The sequence below is a fragment of the Hyaena hyaena genome, unplaced genomic scaffold (genome assembly GCF_003009895.1).
Source record: "Hyaena hyaena isolate Hyena2069 unplaced genomic scaffold, ASM300989v1 scaffold_131, whole genome shotgun sequence".
NCBI classification, from domain to species: Eukaryota; Metazoa; Chordata; class Mammalia; order Carnivora; family Hyaenidae; genus Hyaena; species Hyaena hyaena.
Window position 1 is genome coordinate 2,765,607 of NW_024080761.1, and position 17,795 is coordinate 2,783,401.

At 42.4% G+C, this 17,795-nt stretch overlaps 1 protein-coding gene across 1 annotated transcript in view; it reads left to right on the plus strand.

The window, feature by feature from the left end:
- The window catches only part of TM9SF4 (transmembrane 9 superfamily member 4), a 51,827-nt gene that overhangs the window by 10,896 nt on the left and 23,136 nt on the right, over positions 1-17,795 (plus strand). The window contains exons 2-3 of the mRNA XM_039237754.1: positions 9,584-9,697; positions 15,272-15,371. Of these exons, the coding sequence (XP_039093685.1) occupies positions 9,584-9,697; positions 15,272-15,371 (214 nt within the window). The remainder of the gene's footprint in view (positions 1-9,583; positions 9,698-15,271; positions 15,372-17,795) is intronic.

A 17,795-nucleotide genomic window follows, 5' to 3' on the forward strand; every position in this document is an offset into this window, starting at 1 on the left:
CAGACAGCTACCCAGTTGTCCAAGAACCATTTGTTGAAAAGACTGTCCTTTCCCTATTGCATTGCCTTCTCAACCTTGTTGAAAGTCAATTTACTGTAAACATATAGATTTATTTCTGGACTTTAAATTCTGTTCCATTGGTCTTTATGTATATCCTTACCACACTGTCTTGATTATGATAGCTTTATAATAAGCTTAGAATTTGTTCTTTTTAAAAGTTGTTTTGGATGTTCTGTGTTCTTTGTTTCCATATAAATTTTAGGATCGACTTGTCAGTTTCTACAAAAAAGGCTAATATATAGATCAGTTTGGGAAGTATTGCCATCCTAACAATATTGAGTCTTCCAATCCATGAATATGGAATATCTGTCTAGTTACTTAGAATGTTTTATAATTTTCAGGATACAAGTCTTTTTGAAAAATTCGTTCCTAAGAAGCTTATTCTTTTTGAAAGTATTACAAATGGAACTGTTTTCTTAATTTAATTTTGGGGTTGTTTATTGCTAGTATGTGGAAATACAATTAATTTTTATGTTTACCTTATAGTCTCTGACCTTGCTCACTTTTATTCTAGTAGTTTGTGGATTCCTTAGGATTTTCTAGATATATGATATGTGATCTCCTTTACTTCTTTTCAACATGGATGTCTTAATTATTTGCTTCAGTGCACACTATTTGCATTTATATCACAAAATGTTGAATAGAAATGGTAAAAGTGGATATTCTTGCATTATCAGTCATTTTGGGAGGAATCATTTGGTCTTTCACCATTAAGAATGATATCAGCTGTGTGTTTTTCATAGCTGCTCTTTATCTGTTTGAGGAAGTCCCTTTCTATTCCTAATTTGTTGAGAGGTTTTATCATCAATGTGTGTTGGATTTTGTCAAGTGCTTTTTCTTTGTGAAGATTGTGTGGGTTTTGTTCTTTATCTATATAAGGTATTACATTGAGTTTCAAATATGAAGGCAACCTTGCATTCCTGGGATAAACCTCACTTGGTCATGATGTATAAACTTTTTTTTTTTTTAGAGAGAGAGGGAGCATGCATGAGCAGGGGAGAGAGCCAGAGGGAAGGAGAGAATCTTAAACAGATTCCACACTCAGTGTGGAGCCTGGAATGGAGCTCGATCCTACAACCCTGGGATCATGACCTGAGCTGAAATCAAGAGTTGGACACTCAACCAACTAAGCCACCCAGGTGTCCCATATAAGCCTTTTCATATGTGCTGGATATGATTTGTTAATATTTTGTTAAGGATTTTTTTCTACCTGTGTTCATGAGGACTATTTATAGTTTTCTTGTGATGTTTTTGGCATGGTTAAACAAAACTTTTTTAGATAAATGAGATTATCCTATATACACACACTGCTGTGCATCTTATTTTTTTTATACTTTATAACTTATGTGGACAGTTCTTCAAAAATAATTCTACCTTCCTTTTAAGTATACATTGCTAAATTGCCCGCCCCAAAGACTGTACCAGTTTACCTATGTCTAGTATATTCAGATTTTTAAAAGCTTTGTGACTCTGATAGGTAAAAAGTCAGATGTCATTATTTTGATTTGCATTTTAAAAATTATTTTAAATTTCTGTTTGGCCTTTTGAATTTTTTTTAACACCCCCTTCATATTCTTTTCAGTTATTTGTCCTTCAGCGGTTGTAAGAGCACTGGGTATACTAAAGGAATTCATCCTCTCTTGGGTGTGTGGTAAATGTTTTTACCCAAATTGTCTTTTTCTTTGTCTATAATATATTCTTTTTTACATTTTTCTTCCTTCTTCCTGTATATATCCTTTTTCTTTTAGCTTCTGGATTTTGTTTCATTCTTAGAAAACTTTCCATGTCAAGATTGTTTAATAAAAGTATATCTATATTTGCTTCTAGTACTTCCGTTTCATTTTGTATGGTTAAGTCTTTCTACTTCTCCAGCACCAGTTTGGAGAGCTCTATATTTTAGTATTTCATACTATGTGACCAGGATTCAGCCAGTGTTAGCTGCCCTTGTTATTGGTAGCATCCTTATATGCTCGTCATCAGCTCACCTGCTTGAAAAGAGCCTCCCTGTTCCTCTGTCTTCTGACCTTGGTCATGTTATTTAACCTCTGAGTCTCTGGTTAACTGGCAGTCGTGAGATGGTGACAGAAATCCTCAGGCAGCTGTAGTTGTGAGAATGGTGCCAGTCAGTGTTTGTAAAGTGCTTAGCCCAAAGCAGGGACTCGTAAATGGAAAGGACTGTGTGCCACAGTGCCTTGTCCTTGCTTGGTATGTGCTCAGTGACTCTATGGCTTCTTGTTGCTTTTTCGTGTTGTTTTCCACCAGGGTGAGTCTTGTCCTTGTTGTTGTGTCTTTTTGTTTGGTTTTGGTTTTGGTGTGTGTACTTGTGCTGTCGGTTTAAGACTTTGGAACAGAAGCAATTTGAAGCCTTTCAGGATTTGCTTTTCATTTCTCTGCATCCTTCAGCCCTCAGGGAGCCCCTTAGTTGTCCAGGGCACAGTATCTCTGTTTCATAAAAAAGTAGAACTGGAGTAACTTCTTAGATTTAATTGGCTTGATGATTACAGGAGATTGTAATCCTCTATGCTGGTTTCAAATCACATATTAAGTAGGGCAAAAAGGTCCGCTATCTGACTTTCTGGGAGGGGGAATTCAGAGCACATATATTTTTGATTAGCAAGAAATAATGATGTTAACGGTGGGCTTTTCATATATGGCCTTTATTGTGTTGAGGTAAGTTCCTTCTTTACCTCTTATGTTGAGAATTTAAATTATGAATGGATGTTGAATTTGGTCATATTCTTTTACTGTATCGAGATGATCGTGTTTTTTTTTTTCTTTCATTTTATTAATGTGGTGTATCACATTGATTGATTTACTTAAGTTGAACCATCCTTGCATACCAGGTATAAATCCCACTTGATTTTGGTGTATGCTCCTTTTAATGTGCTGTTAAATTTGGCTTGCTAGTATTTTACTGAGAATTTTTGCATCTATGTTCATCAAAGCTATCAGCCTGTAGTTTTCTTTCCCTGTGGTATCTTTGTCTGGTTTTGGTATCATTGTGATGCTGTCCTCATAAAATGAGTTCAGAAGTATTCCTTCTTTTATTTTTTAAGAGTTTAAGAAAGATTAGTATAATTCTTTATTGAATGTTTGGGAGAATTCACCTATGAAGGGAGGTCTTTGATTACTGACTCAAACTCCCCTACCCCTACCCTTTTTATTTGTCTATTTTAGTTTTCTGTTTTTTCTTGATTCAGTTTTGGGAGGTTATATGTTTCTAGGAATTTACCTATTTCTCTTAAGTTACCCAATTTGTTGATGTGTAATTGTTTATAATAGTCCCTTATGATCCTTTTTATTTCTGAGTCACCTTTCATATTGTTTCCTCTTTTATTTCTGATTTTATTTGTGCATTCCCTCTTTTTTTCTCACATTGGTGCTGCTAAATTTTGTTTAGTTTCATTTGTCGATTTTTAGCTTTTCAAAAAACCAATTCAGTTCTGTTGTGGGTGGGGGTTTTATTTTTCCTATTTTTAAAATCCTCCTTTTTATTTCTGCTCTAATCTTTATTATTTCCTTTCTTTTGCCAACTTTGGATTTCATTTGTTCTTTTTCTGGTTCCTTGAAATGTAAAATTAGGTTTTTGAGGTCTGTAGATATATAATGTAGTTGTTTACCCCTGTAGCCTTCCCTCCCAGTACTACTTTTGTTGTATTCCATAAGTTTTGGTAGATTGTCTTTTTATTTTCTTTTGTCTGAGGTACTTTTAAATTCTTGCTTGATTTCCTCTTTGACTCCATGGTTGTTCAAGAGTGTGTGTTTTCTCATTACACAATGACTTTTTCTGTTTCTAGACACAATTTTTAACTGTAAGTCTGTATTATCTGATATAAGTATATCCAGCCCTGCTTTCTTTGGTTATCACTTATGTGGAATAAGTTTTTCCATCCCTTCATTTTCAGCACATGTGTGTCTTTAGATTTGAGGCGAGTCTCTTGTAGACAGTACATTGCTGGATCTTATTTTTTTTATCCATTCAGCCAATCTGTGCCTTTTAGTTGAGAATTTAATTCATTTGCTCCCCAGGTTATTCTAAAAAGCATCAGGGTTGAGAATCACTATTCTAGATGTACAGGTAAGGTATAGGGATAATAGATTAATAGATATTCTCCAAGAGTCTCAAACTAGGTCCTTGGACAGGTGGAAAGGAGGGAGGTATCAAGAACTCCTTAGACTTGAGGATTAAAAAAAAATCAGATTCTCAAGGATACAGCATTCCAGGGTGCCTGGCTGGCTTAGTCCACGGAGCAGGCGACTCTTGTTCTCAGAGTTGTGAGTTCGAGCCTGATGTTAGGCGTAAAGCTTACTTTAAAAAACCAAAAACCAGTTGGGGCGCCTGGGTGGCTTAGTCGGTTAGGCGTCCGACTTTCGCTTAGGTCATGATCTCGCGGTTCGTGGGTTCGAGCTCCGCGTCGGGCCCTGTGCTGACTGCCAGCTCAAAGCCTGGAGCCTGTTTCAGAGTCTGTGACTCCCTCTGTCTCTGACCCTCCCCTGCTCACACTGTCTCTCTCTCTCTCTCTCTCTCTCTCTCTCTCCCTCCTAGAAATAAAAAAAAAAAAAAACATAAAAAAAAACAAAACAGAAAAACCAAAACCAAACCCACAGCATCCAATTTTATGTGAGTGGATGGCTTTATATTTTTATAGATTAGAGGTTGATTGGTGCTTATTATTAATTTGTTTGCATACTCCCACAATACAGCTAGACAGGTGGACAGATGACAGAAGCTTAAATGACCATAATTCAAAATGAAATGTACTATAGTAGTGCCTTAGACAAGTGCAGATTTAAAGTGTTGGTCAAATAATTTAAGCACTAATCCTTGAACATGGATAGCTGTGAAAGTTCAGTTGTGTATTGGGTAGTTTCCATTCTCTTGCCTCTAGTGACATCATAGAGATATTTAGAAGGTGCCTTGAAAAGAAAGGAAAAGAATAATTCCACAAAACATGTACATAAAAGGATGTTCAGCACAGTGTTATTTAAAATCGTAAAGTTGGGGGCGCCTGGGTGGCTCAGTCGGTTAAGCGTCTGACTTTGGCTCAGGTCACGATCTCACAGTTTGTGGGTTCCAGCCCCGCGTCGGGCTCTGTGCTGACAGCTAGCTCAGAGCCTGGAGCCTTCTTCAGATTCTGTATCTCCCTCTTTCTGACCCTCCCCTGCTCACACAGCCTCTCTCTCTCTCTCAGAAATAAATAAAACATTAAAAAAAATTTTTTTAAATAAAATAAAATCGTAAAGTTGTTCACTAAAATAGCCAATATAAGTGGAATAGGTTAAATTATAATGTATTTATTTACTCATTAAAAAGGAAAGTATGTATATTCTGCAATTTCACGATTTTAAATAACACCGTGGTGAACATCCTTCTATGTACATTTTGGCATATTTGTGGAGCTCTGAGGGGGTCTTGAAGGAAGACACATTTCAACTGGACCTTCAAGGGTAGGTCGACTGAATAAGATGAGAGAAGTGTCAAAAACAGCTTGAGCAGAGGCTTAACGGCAGCCTCACCTGACCGAGTCTGCTCACTAAGGGTTGAGACAATTTTGGGATTTTCCTGAAGACTTAGAAACAAAAGGTTAAAGGTGCTGATGGAAAGGTATCTTGGGCCAGCAGGTGGAAGTCCTTCCATACTGACCTAGAATTACTCTAACCTAGGTGTTCAGAAGGGTGATTTTTTTTTGTTTTGCATGATTTATTTTATTATTTTTCTTTTTTTTAATGTTTTTTTTTTTCATATTTTTGAGAGAGACCGTGAGCAGGGGAGGGTCAGAGAGAGAGGGAGACACAGAATCTGAAGCAGGCTCCAGGCTCTGAGCTAGCTGTCGGCACAGAGCCCAATGCGGGTCTTGAACCCAAGAACTGCGAGATCATGACCTGAGCTGAAGTCGGGCGTTTAACCGACTGAGCCACCCAGGCGCCCCTTATTATTTTTCTTAATTGATATAAATGCATTATCATCCCCTAAGAAAAATTAGAAGTAGAGATATACAAAAAGGAAGAAAGTCCATTACACACAGAGCCCATTTTGCCTGCTAAAGTTTTCTCAAAGATAACTTTTTTTAAAAAGGGGAGTATCCTGTTATGCACTGTTCTGTCCCCTGCTTTTTCTACTTAGATCTAAAGCTTAAACATTCCCCCTCAAGGAATAGTTCCTTTTTAATGAATATATAAATGGGTAAGTGGATATGGTATAATTTAACCTATTCCACTAATATCGGCTATTTTAGTGAACAATTTCATGATTTTAAAGAATACCGTGGTGAACATCCTTTTATGTATATTTTGGCATATTTGTCATATTTTTATTTTAGTTTGAGAGTGAGAGAGAAAACAAGTCGGGGGAGGAGCAGAGAAAGCAAGACACGGAATCTGAAGCAGGCTCCAGGCTCTGAGCTGCCAGCACAGAGCCCAACGAACCACCTGATCATGACCTGAGCCAAAATCAAGAGTTAGATACTTGATGGACCCAGGCTGTCTTTTTCTTAACATGTCTCAAAGTAGAATTGCAGGGCCAAAGAGTATGCAATTTGCCGGGGTGGTGGGGGTGTTTTTGATAGATTGCCCCCCCAGAAGTATTCTAGTTCATTATCCTTCCAGCCATATGAGAATATCAAAACAATGATATTTTAATGTCTAGAACAGTCAGTGTCATTTTGATGCAGTCCTTAATTCTAAACTGAACTTCTGAACCGCTTTTGGTTGCCAACTTGTATTGTTCAAAGACGATAGCACATTAAGGAAATAGCCTTTGCCATTTTTCATCTGTTGGTCTAATCCTCTAAGATCCATTGATTTGCTGTTTGTTGATAATATCTTTGTATACTATCAAAGAGAGTCTGTCTTCTGCATCATTTTTCAGAAATTCACAGTTTTTTGTTGTTTGTGTGGCAATTTGTGCCAGAACTGCAGGATTTGTTTTCCTTGCACTTAGTGAACTGGAATTCATGTAGAAAGAGGAATTAGGGGAAAGAGGGCACAATTTGTTTCTCTCACCCGAGGCACTCACATTTCTGAAGATGGACCAGTGAGGCTGAGCACAGGGTTCCAAAGAGGGAGGGCCGTAATCTTCTTACAACAAGTCATTTAGAGGAAATTGTCTGATCGAGAGGAAATCAGATGCAGTAGCCAGCCCGAGTTGTGCTCAGTAGGCTTTCCATCACAGAAGGAGAGAATAAATCCCATTTATTGGTGTTGTACTCAAGACAAGCTCATACTACTAAACTCTTCCCTTTGTGAATGCGTAAAATGTCTCTAGAAGGATTTTCAAGGAGCTGGTGATGGCAGTTGTCTATGCGGAGCCCAAGTGGCAGGAAGATTTCTTTTTCACAGTGTACCCATTTGTACTGCGTTTGCATTATTTACTGTGCATGTGCTCCTTTTTCAAAACATTTTTAAGCTAGTTATTTTTAAAAGCCTTGCCTGCTTGTGGTTATGTAAAATGTTAACGTGTGAGGAAGCCGGGTGAAGAGTACATGGGAACTCTCATAGTGTTTTTGCAACTCTTCTATAAGTCTAAATTTACCTTAAAATTAAAAGTTTCTGGGGTGCCCGGGTGACTCCGTCGGTTAAGCGTCCCACTCTTGGTTTTAGCTCAGGTCATGATCTCACGGTTCTTGAGTTCGAGCCCCATGTTGGGCTCTGTGCTGACAGTGTGGAGCCTGCTTGGAGTCTCTCTCTCTCTCCCTCTGTCTCTGTCCCTCCCCCTCTCACTCACTCACTCACACACACACACACACACACACACACACACACACGCTCTCTCAAAATAAATAAACTTTAAAAAAATTAAAAGTTTTTTTAAGGGACAGAAAGGGGAAAGTATTGCCTTCCTATACAGAATCCTACTCCATGAGATAATTTTCTACCCTCTAGTCTTGTCATTTCTCTTAAAGATCCTGCTCTTACCCTGAATTCTGCTGACCCCTTGATTCCTAAGTACAGTACAGCCGTCTTAGTCATTGTTCACTGTTTTTATGGGGTCGCACTGCTCCTTCATCATTCCATAATGAACAAGCTGGCAGATACTCACAAGCATTTACAACAAATCAGGGGGAAAACACTCCGAATATATTGTTCTTAAGACTTTGACCAAGCTCTGCATCTACAAAAAGTGCACCAAGGTCAGAACCTTAAACTATTAAAGCCACTTTTTCTCAGCTTGTGTTCCTGGTAAAAACGCAGATGAGTTTTTGGCAAACCGCCTTAGCAATTCTGATTCTGTATAAAACTGAATTCCCAAAGAACCATCTGAGTGTGTGTGTGTGCGTGCGTGTGTGGGTGTGTGTGCATTATGTGTGTGTATGGCGGTAACTTGAAGGATGGACGAGCTTTGGAGGCAAGGCGGTCAGAAGGCTGTGGCCAGCGTCCGGTGGGAGGAAAGAAGGGTCTCAAATGCTGCAATAGTATAGGGGTGGAGGAGGAGGGCAGATGCAGGAGCACTAGTGAGTCCGTGATCCAGGACTGGACTGGATCTGGATCCAGTTTCTTTTCAGACCAAGTGGAGAGAGAGAATCTGGAGGCTCTTCTAGTTCCTTGAGGGAGTGAAGCATGTTGTTAATCAAGGGAAAGAGATGTCTTGATGGAGTGCATTTCTTGGGGCCAGTCATTGGTCTTTCTTGCCTTTGATTCCCAGGTGACTATCCTGCGTGTAGGCCATTTACCAAGTGCCTGCTCTGTGCCAGGCACTGGGGACACACAGTCCCTGCTCCCACGGAGATCACATTCGAGGGGACAGACTGCACAAACAAACACATGCATGTTGTACATGTCAAGTAGATAAGTCCACGAGGAGGTGTGAAGCAAGGGGGTGGAGAAGGGGTAATGGGAGCCATGGGGGCGCTGTTTTAGATAGGATTGTCAGTGAAGCCTTCTCCGAGGACATTTGAGAGAGACCTGAATGAAAGAAGGAGTGAAATTAGCCATGCACTTATCTGCGGGAAGGTCATTCTGAGCAGTAAGGGAGATGGACGGCCCTGAGGGGTAGAGAAGAGCCTGGCTGTCAAGAGACAACGAGAAGGCCAGTGTAGCTGGAACTGAGTGGGGAGGAGCGTGGCAGGTGATGAGGTCCGTACAATTTAGAGAAGGCTTGTGTGAAGATATATTGGTAACATGGGAACTTCCTGGCAGAGTGAGCCCACTGCTGTATAGAAAAAAGGGAATTTGTGGAACATCGTGGAGCTTAGCTTCCTGCTAGCTATACCGAAGAGTGATATGACAGGACGTGGTAGGAAGAACATTGATCTGGAAGTGGGGAGGTGTGGCTCCTATATGACAGTCTTCCCTTTTGCCCCCATGTTAATTGCTTCACTCATTTTGTGACTCGTTTCTGGAGGTGCCACAGTGCAGGATCGGTGCCGTGCGGGACTCTAGGGGGCGTGTGGAAGGCAGCACCCACGGAGTGGGGATGAGACTGGGCCAGTTAAAGCAGACCTGAAGGTGCTGTGACTTGATTTGCCCCAGAGAGGTGCTCACTTCGTTCCCCCATTCCAACTACAGCCTCTCTTCCTCCAAGCAGGATTGGTTGCCGTGGTCCCTGTTGCTTCTCTTGCTCACGTGTGATTCTCACGCCTTCTACGTCCCTGGGGTTGCACCGATCAACTTCCACCAGAACGACCCTGTAGAAATCAAGGTAGGTGCCTTTCTAGACAGTTGGAGCCTCTGCTGGGCAGCCTGGCTGGAGAGCCCTGGTGAGATGGTCCCAAGCTTGCAGAGAACAAAAGCCAGTGCCAGTCGCCCTGGGAAAAAGCAAGTCCGCTGCGCGCTGCCTGGCTGGGAGGGGAGAGTGCTGTCCAGAGCCCGTAGTTGCCGGGAGGCCGGCCTCTTCATCTCTCGCTCTCCCTCTGCAACTTAGCCTGTGTGAGTGGGCTCCCTTTGGGTCCCTCTTCATCTTTCCCTCTGGCTCTGTTTCTCTCTCACTTTCATCCTCATGTGTGTCCCCATTCCTGGTTGTGTGTGTGTGTGTGTGTGTGTGTGTCTGTCTGTCTGTCTGTCTGTCTCTCTCAACCTGCTGCCTCCTCTGTGACACCTCTGCCTCCCTCTTTCATCAGTTCCCCTTCTCTCTGTCACCGGTTTCTCGCTGCATAACTTAGATCGTCTGCACATACACAGCCTGTTACGGCCTCTGTGTCTTCTGCTTATAGATTTTGCCACAGCTGGATTCGCCAGTTCAGTTTTTCCAAACTGTGTACTGCCTATCTGAGCGGTGGTGTATGAGGTGATTTTAAGTAGCTGACAGATGCATCTTATTTTAATAGCTATTTTTGTTTAATGTATATTAAGAAATATGGCTCCTTCTTCAACTCATGATTTTATGGCTGCTGTTGGTTTTGCATTTTTAATAGTGATAAACGTATGAGCTTCTTAAATAAATGTATTTCCCTAAATAACAAATCAGATCCAAATAAATAGAAGGATCCATGTAAGTAGATACGGCAAATTGGTGCATGAACGATTCAAGTCTAAAGAGAAGACATCCACCCAGACACCTTTGCTTTTCAAGCTAGATGCCCACCTGTTGGCAGACAACTAGCAAGGGTGGGGAAGGAGTCACTTAAAATATGGCTGGTCAGGGGCAGTGGGCAGGCTGACACCTTGATTAATGGCTCTTTAACAGTATACTGTTGGTGGCATTCTCTGAGCCCCAGGTAGGGGTGGTGGTGGATCTTCTGGTATCTGTACAAACTCCGAGGTGGAGACCTGGTGCGGATTTATCGGGTGGGCTCTCAGGGTCAGCACTTGGGAGGGAGTGAAGCAGTACTGGGTGGAGGGAGACACTGAGCTGTGGTACAGCAGAGGCCTGTGGGAATGGGAATGGCTGACCCTTCAGAGTTATCCCAGATTGAGGCAAGAGAACTGCTTCTCTATCCCTCAATGAACCAGTCATTGGATGTGGACTGCCACCAGGGAGGGCAGGGAAGGGACGTAGCCTTGTACAAGAGCTCCCAACCAAAGGGTGTCTCCTCTGTCATCACCCAAACACAACCACTCTTAATACTTTGGTATTTTTGAGTTCTTTTTTTTTTTTCTTACAGTGTTTACAGTGTAGGGCACTTGGCATTCTCTCACCTCCATCAATTCCCCAGTTACTTGACCACCACACTGTTCCTCCCTTGGCAAAGTAATGTGTAGTTGAAAGTTTTCAGTAGTCCTTCACATCCTTAGTGACTTTGTAAAAAGGGCTAACAAAACTCAGAACGTTACGAGAATAAATTTGGCTCCTAAAATAAACATACGTTTCTTGCCTCATTATTGTGTTGATGTGAACCACATCTTCACCGGTCTGTGCAAACGCAACTCAGTAAGATTGCGTGAAAATCAAGGTTGTATCCTTTCCTGAGCGTCACAGTGTCCAAAAGGAGAAACAGAAGACAAGAAGGTCACAAAGGGCTGCCCCCCTGATACGCTGCCATGTATGGGCCCCTTTGTTTGACAGCACATTTTAGGTATTAGCAAAATGACAGATTGCTACGTGTCATGCTTATTTGGGGCATCACATACAAGCAACTTGTGATTGTCCAGGAGGAGTTAATCAGTTAAGAGGATAGATATATAAATAATGCATTTGTTTTAAAAGAAATGAAAACTGCTATGAATCAAGTTCTTTTTTTAATGTTTCATTTATTTTTGAGAGAGACAGAGTACAAACTGGGGAGGAGCAGAAAGAGAGAGGGAGACACAGAATCTGAAACAGGCTCCAGGTTCTGAGCTGTCAGCAAAGAACCTGATGCGGGGCTCGAACTCGTGAACCATAACATCATGACCTGAGCTGAAGTCAGACACTCAACCGACTGAGCTACCCAGGTGCCCCACTATGAATCAAGTTCTAAAAGAGCTGGGATCTTATCTGTCCCAATCACTGCTGTGTTACCAGCTCCTAGTATGGAGCATACCAGGGTGTATAAATATATCCGAAAGCATATAAATATGTTAAAAAGTGTCTGCATGTAGAACTCAGTAATAATTAATGAGTAAATGCAGCATTATGTGTGTTCCATTATTGTGAACATCTCTCTTCCTCGGAGGTCAGACTGTAACTTTCAGGAACAGTAATTAAAGTAACATTTATTGAGGGTTATTTACGTGCCAGACATTATGCATGATTTAACTCAGATCCCCCCCAACCCTCTGAGGCAGATACTATATATTTTACAGATTTACCGTATATGTTACAGATAAGGAAACCAAGCCCCAGGGAAGTAAACCAGCTTGCCCAAGGTCATATGGTGCCAAAGAAGTAGGATTAGTTCCTAACTGCTTTGTCTCCTAACTACTGCAGTGCCCTTCCTCCCAGTGCTCTTGTCTAAAGCTCCTCCAGGGCACACCTGGTGGCATAGGAAGGAGAGGGTGGCTCCGGCTTCCATTCCTGCCGGGCTGGGGGTGGAAGAGTGTACACCTTGGGTTGGGGGAGGGAGGGAAGGAGAGAACATGAAGGTGGAGCTCAGTCTCTTTGTAATGTGGATTCTTTTTTGATTATCCAGAAAAAGATAACGTAAGAAACACAAAGTAACAGGCTATTCTAACAGACAGTAACCTTTTGGCCATTTTGTCTCAAGCAATTCATGGAATGCTTAATAGATGTCTTCAGTCCCTTAGCCCGACATCTAAAAAGCTCTGAGACCCAGTTTTTCTAAGCTTCTTATAAGATAAGTCTTGGCCTGAAGTGTTTATTTATCCCACTTAGTATGAATATTTTTCCATTTCTTTGCACAAATAGTCGTTAAATAATGGGGTACTGCTCCAGACTCAGCTCGGGGTATTGTCCACATTGCCCTTTTGAAATAAAAATTCTTGGGGTGCCCGGGTGGCTCAGTCAGTTAGGCATCTGACTTCGGCTCAGATTATGATCTCATGGTTCATGGGTTTGAGCCCCACATGAGGCTCTGTGCTGACAGCTCAGAGCCTGGAGCCTGCTTCTGATTCTATGTCTCCCTCTCTCTCTTTGCCCCTCCCCTGCTCACGCTCTGTCACTTAGTCTCTCAAATATAAACATTAAAAAATTTTTTTTAATAAATTTCTAATTTCAAAGCATGAGGGTTTTTTAAAAATTTAAATCCAAGTTAGTTAACATATGGTGTAAAAATGATTTCAGAAATAGAATTTAGTGATTCATCACTTACTTGTAACACCCAGTGCTCATCCCAACAAGTGTCCTCCTTAATGCCCCTTGCCCATGTAGCCCATTCCCCCCTCCTGATACCCTGCCAGCAACCCTCAGTCTGTTCTGTGTATTTAAGAGTCTCATGATTTGTCTCCCTCTCTGTTTTTATATTATTTTTGCTTCCCTTCCCTTATGTTCATCTGTTTTATATCTTCCACATGAGTTGAAGTCATACGATATTTGTGTTCTGATTTATTTTGCTTAGCACAATAAACTCTACTTCCGTCCATGTTGTCGCATATGGCAAGGTTTCATTCTTTTTGATTGCCGAGTAATATTCCATTGTATATGGGGCGTCTGGGTAGTGCAGTCAGTTAAGCGTTCTGCTGTGGCTCAGGTCAGGATCTCACAAACGTGTGTGGGTTCAAGCCCCGTCAGGCTATGTGCTAACAGCTCACAGCCTGAAGCTTGCTTCAGATTCTGTGTCTCCCTCCCTCACCCTCTCTCCTGTGTCTGCCCCTCCCCCGCTTGTGCTCTATTTCTCTCTTCTCTCTAAAAATAAATAAACATTTAAAAACTTTTTTAGAAAGAAATATTCTGTTATATATTTATACACCACACCTTTATCCATTCATCTGTTGACGGACATTTGGGCTCTTTCCATACTTTGGCTACTGTTGATAATGTTGCTATAAACATTGGGGTGCATGTGCCCCTTCGAAACAGCACACCTGTATCCTGTGGATAAATACCTAGTAGTGCAATTGCTGGGTCGTGGGGTTCTTCAATTTTTTTATTTTTAAGGAACCTCCATATCAAAGCATGAGTTTTAAATACAAATTGTGGACCTGGGTTCTAAAAATTATTTACACCTTTATAGATGATGTGTGAGGAATGGTTGATGTTTTCTAAACAGCAAAGATCATTTTATTTGCATGTGGACCAGAATTTTTGTTTGCAACACTTTGTTCCGTTTACGTATGGTTTGGTGTTGTGTATGACTGACTATTTCCAGAGCTACAGCCTGTGTGCCTGTATCAGTTCCTAAACATTCTCCTCCATGGTCTTAAGCCTCATTTTTAATCGTTGCATAATATTTCGCTGGATGAGTATATTATGATTTATTGAACAGTGTGGGGGCTTATCCTTGTTTTCCCATTTTTTCCTCTCTTTTGTCATTCAGCAAACGTTTAATGAGCATTACTGTATGCCTGGCTCCGTAGGTCCTTGCTCTCATGGAGCTTAAATCTTAAATTCTAGTGGGGGCAACTGATTTTTTAAAACAGGTAAACAAAATAATTATGTTTTATCAGACATGTTACCTGGGAAACTACACGTGTTAGAATACAGCAAATGAAGGAATTCCCTTAGATGAAATAGTTAAGGAGAGACTTCTAGGCCAGGGGCCTTAAGCTGGGACCTCAATGTGAGAAGGAGCCAGAGAGGCGCGGGGCCAGACCAGGAGGAGCAGCGGGCACAGAGCCTGACAGGCTCGAGGAACTGTAGGCAGGGGAGCACTGTGGTTATGAGCAAGGAACCTCTTGGTTCCTAAAGTTTATCCTCGTTTGGAGTTATTTTCTTTGGAAAGATGCCCAGAAGTGAAATTATAGAGTCAAAGGGTATCAGACTCTCAGTGTATATTGAATATGGTTGAGATTTTTTTTTTTCTTAAATGTTTATTTATTTCTAGGAGACAGAGAGAGAGACAGTGTGAGCCGGGGAGGGTCAGAGAGAGAGGGAGTCACAGACTGAAACATGCTCCAGTCTCTGAACTGGCAGTCAGCACAGAGCCCGACGCGGGGCTCGAACCCACGAACCGTGAGATCATGACCTAAAGCGAAAGTCGGATGCTTAACCAACTAAGCCACCCATGCACCCCAATTTGGTTGTGATTTTAAACAAACTCTATAATATAGTCTAAAACTAACGAAACATAAAATCAGAACAGGAGACTGTATAGTATACTACAGTTGTGTCTGCTCTAGTTAGTTTGCTCATTTGATAATATTACCGAACGTACCAAAGAGGTGTAGGTACCAGGAAGGACTTTGGAAACAGCCGCCTTGGTTTTTGGATTGAGAACAGCAGGCTCTCTCCTCCCACTAGGCTGTGAAGCTCACCAGCTCTCGAACCCAGCTACCTTACGAATACTACTCGCTGCCCTTCTGTCAGCCCAGCAAAATAACCTACAAGGCAGAGAATCTCGGTAAGTTCTTCCCTCACTGTCAGCCTGCCCCAAATGGGAAGCTGGACCTTTGCATAATGATGGTCGCAGTGAACCCTGACCTTACTGTGTGCTTGACCCTATTCCATGTAGTTTACGTACATATCAACTCATTCAATCCTCGCAACATCCCTGGGGAGGTAGTTGCTGTGTTTATGCCCATTTTGCAGGTTTAAATGACTTGCCTCTGGTTATGTTGTTACTTAACGACTAGGCTGGGCTTGGTGTCTGTGTAGTTGGACTTCAGAGTTGCAGCCCTTGGCTACTGCTCAGACTGGCTCTTCTTCTAGATATTCCCTTCTGTCTTTCATGCCTTCTGTAACCTACTCTGCTTTTAATTAAGAGTGAGTGATTACCTCTGGCCCCAAAGGAAGCAGAAACATCACCATAGTTCTTGCTAAGTGGTTGTGCAAGACTTGCCTCAAATAATGTGTGAAGCACCCAGCACAGCGTCTGACATATGTGCTCCATAAATAGTAGCCATTTTATTCTAATTCAGATAATTCTTCATTTGGTAGAATTTCAGGCTGAAAGCAAAAGACATTCATTCTGAAGCCTCTGTTCCCGACACGATTGTTAGTACTTACTCTGCTTCCTCTGTGCCCGGCTTGGTTTTGGAAGGATGCTGTCCCTGACCTCAAGGAACTTGGGAGACTTTCCTCTCTTAGCTGAGGAAGGAGAAAGAAGGGAACTGGTCCTTGAGCAGGCCTCTGTAAGGACTGCCTTCTCTGTCGGGACCCCCAAGGCTCTGCTGCTGCGGTTGGCTTGACCAGAACCAGGCAGCACCTCCCATCCCTCAGTCTTGCCTCGGACTGTTGCCTCAGGGCCTGGGCTGCCTTCCGCTGTCTGGGCTGCCCCAGTCACTTACGGGGGCTGTCTCTTACGCTTCTTTTCTCTTTTGGCACCATGCCATGCTCCAACCACCTTGTTTCTGTCTGAGCAATGTGACTCGCTGTGTCCTCCAGGCCTCTTGCTACCTGAACCCTCAAGAGCAGCCCCCCACCCACCTTGCCCATGAGCTGGTGTGGGTTCGTCGGCAGCCCACGGCTCCACAGTGGGGCACACCTCAGTGTGACGCTGGGTGATCTTAACCTCTCTGAGCCTCTGCCACATCTTCTATGAAGCTGGGGAGTGTTCCTGCCTCATAGAAATGGAACCTTCTATGTCCAAAAGTTATCCTACCGTATTATATCCTTCTGCCTTCGTGGAGTGGTTCCCTTCATGGCCTAGGGGCTGTTAGAGTGGAGGGACCCTGCCTTCCATTCCTCTCTCTCCCACTTCTGACCCAGCGTCTGACACAGGAGGATTCAGTCAGTGTTAGTGTCCTACCTGAATGGAGCAGCAACCTCCTTCATTATGTACCTGTTGGGTGGCAAGCCTTGTACTCGGCATTAACTTCCTCACTACCGTTAATATTTACAGGGCTCTTCTGTGAGCTGGGCGTCCTTCTAGGCCCTTCTCCGCTTTAATTTAGTTAATTCTCACAACAGCCCTGTGAAAGTAGCTACCCTTACTATCCCCTTAACATTAACGTAGGTAAGGGAAGTGAGGCAAAAGAAGGTAAAGTCACGTGCCCCATTTGTTCACCAGTATGCTTGCCCCCATTTCATAGTAGACGGAACAGCAGCTCCAGGGGTTTAAGACTTGTCAAGCGGTGGTGAGATACTAACCCAGAGGGGTTTTTGTTGTCTTTTTTTTTTTTTTTTAAACTCTAAAGACAGAATTCTTTCTGTTGTCCAGGCTGCCTTCCCCTAGAAAGGTTCGTTGGGGCTGTCTGAGGGCTATGCTCATGGTGATCGATCGCACTGATGGGGGAGGTTCATCTCATGGGGTGTGTGGGAGTGTCTGGGGCAGGTTTACTGGAGTGCAATGTCAGGCTCTCTTAGAGGGGCCACGTTCATAGCTTGCTGCTCATTCAGTCTGGCTGGCTCTCTGCTCTAGCTATAAAAAGTTGAAAAGAATACTTCCATATTAGAAATGAGCCATTCCAAACCAGCATGTCCTCTTTCTTGGTTTAAATTTAATTTTTGAGTATTGAGAAATGATACCTGCTGGCTTGGTCTGCAGATTTGTTTCTCTCTGTGTATGTTCTTCCTTTTGTCAAGTGAGCTCCTTGTCAACTAAAAAGAAGGGGGCATTAGGGTATGGTGTCAAGGAAGGAGCCCAAGAGCTCAGCACTCCCACAGTCCCCTCGAATAATCACAGGCTAGTCACTGTTCCTGTCTGGTTCTAGCGGTGCCATCTGTAATATGAAGAGGATGACCCGAATCATTTCAACAGCGGACCATGCAGATGTCTTAATTGGCGTCCTTGCTCTCCACTGGCCAGTCCCTCCCTGGGTTTAACGGACTCAGCTGCATTACTGTGCTTCTAAAGGGGGACGAGGGGAGAAGCCTCTCTCCTAAG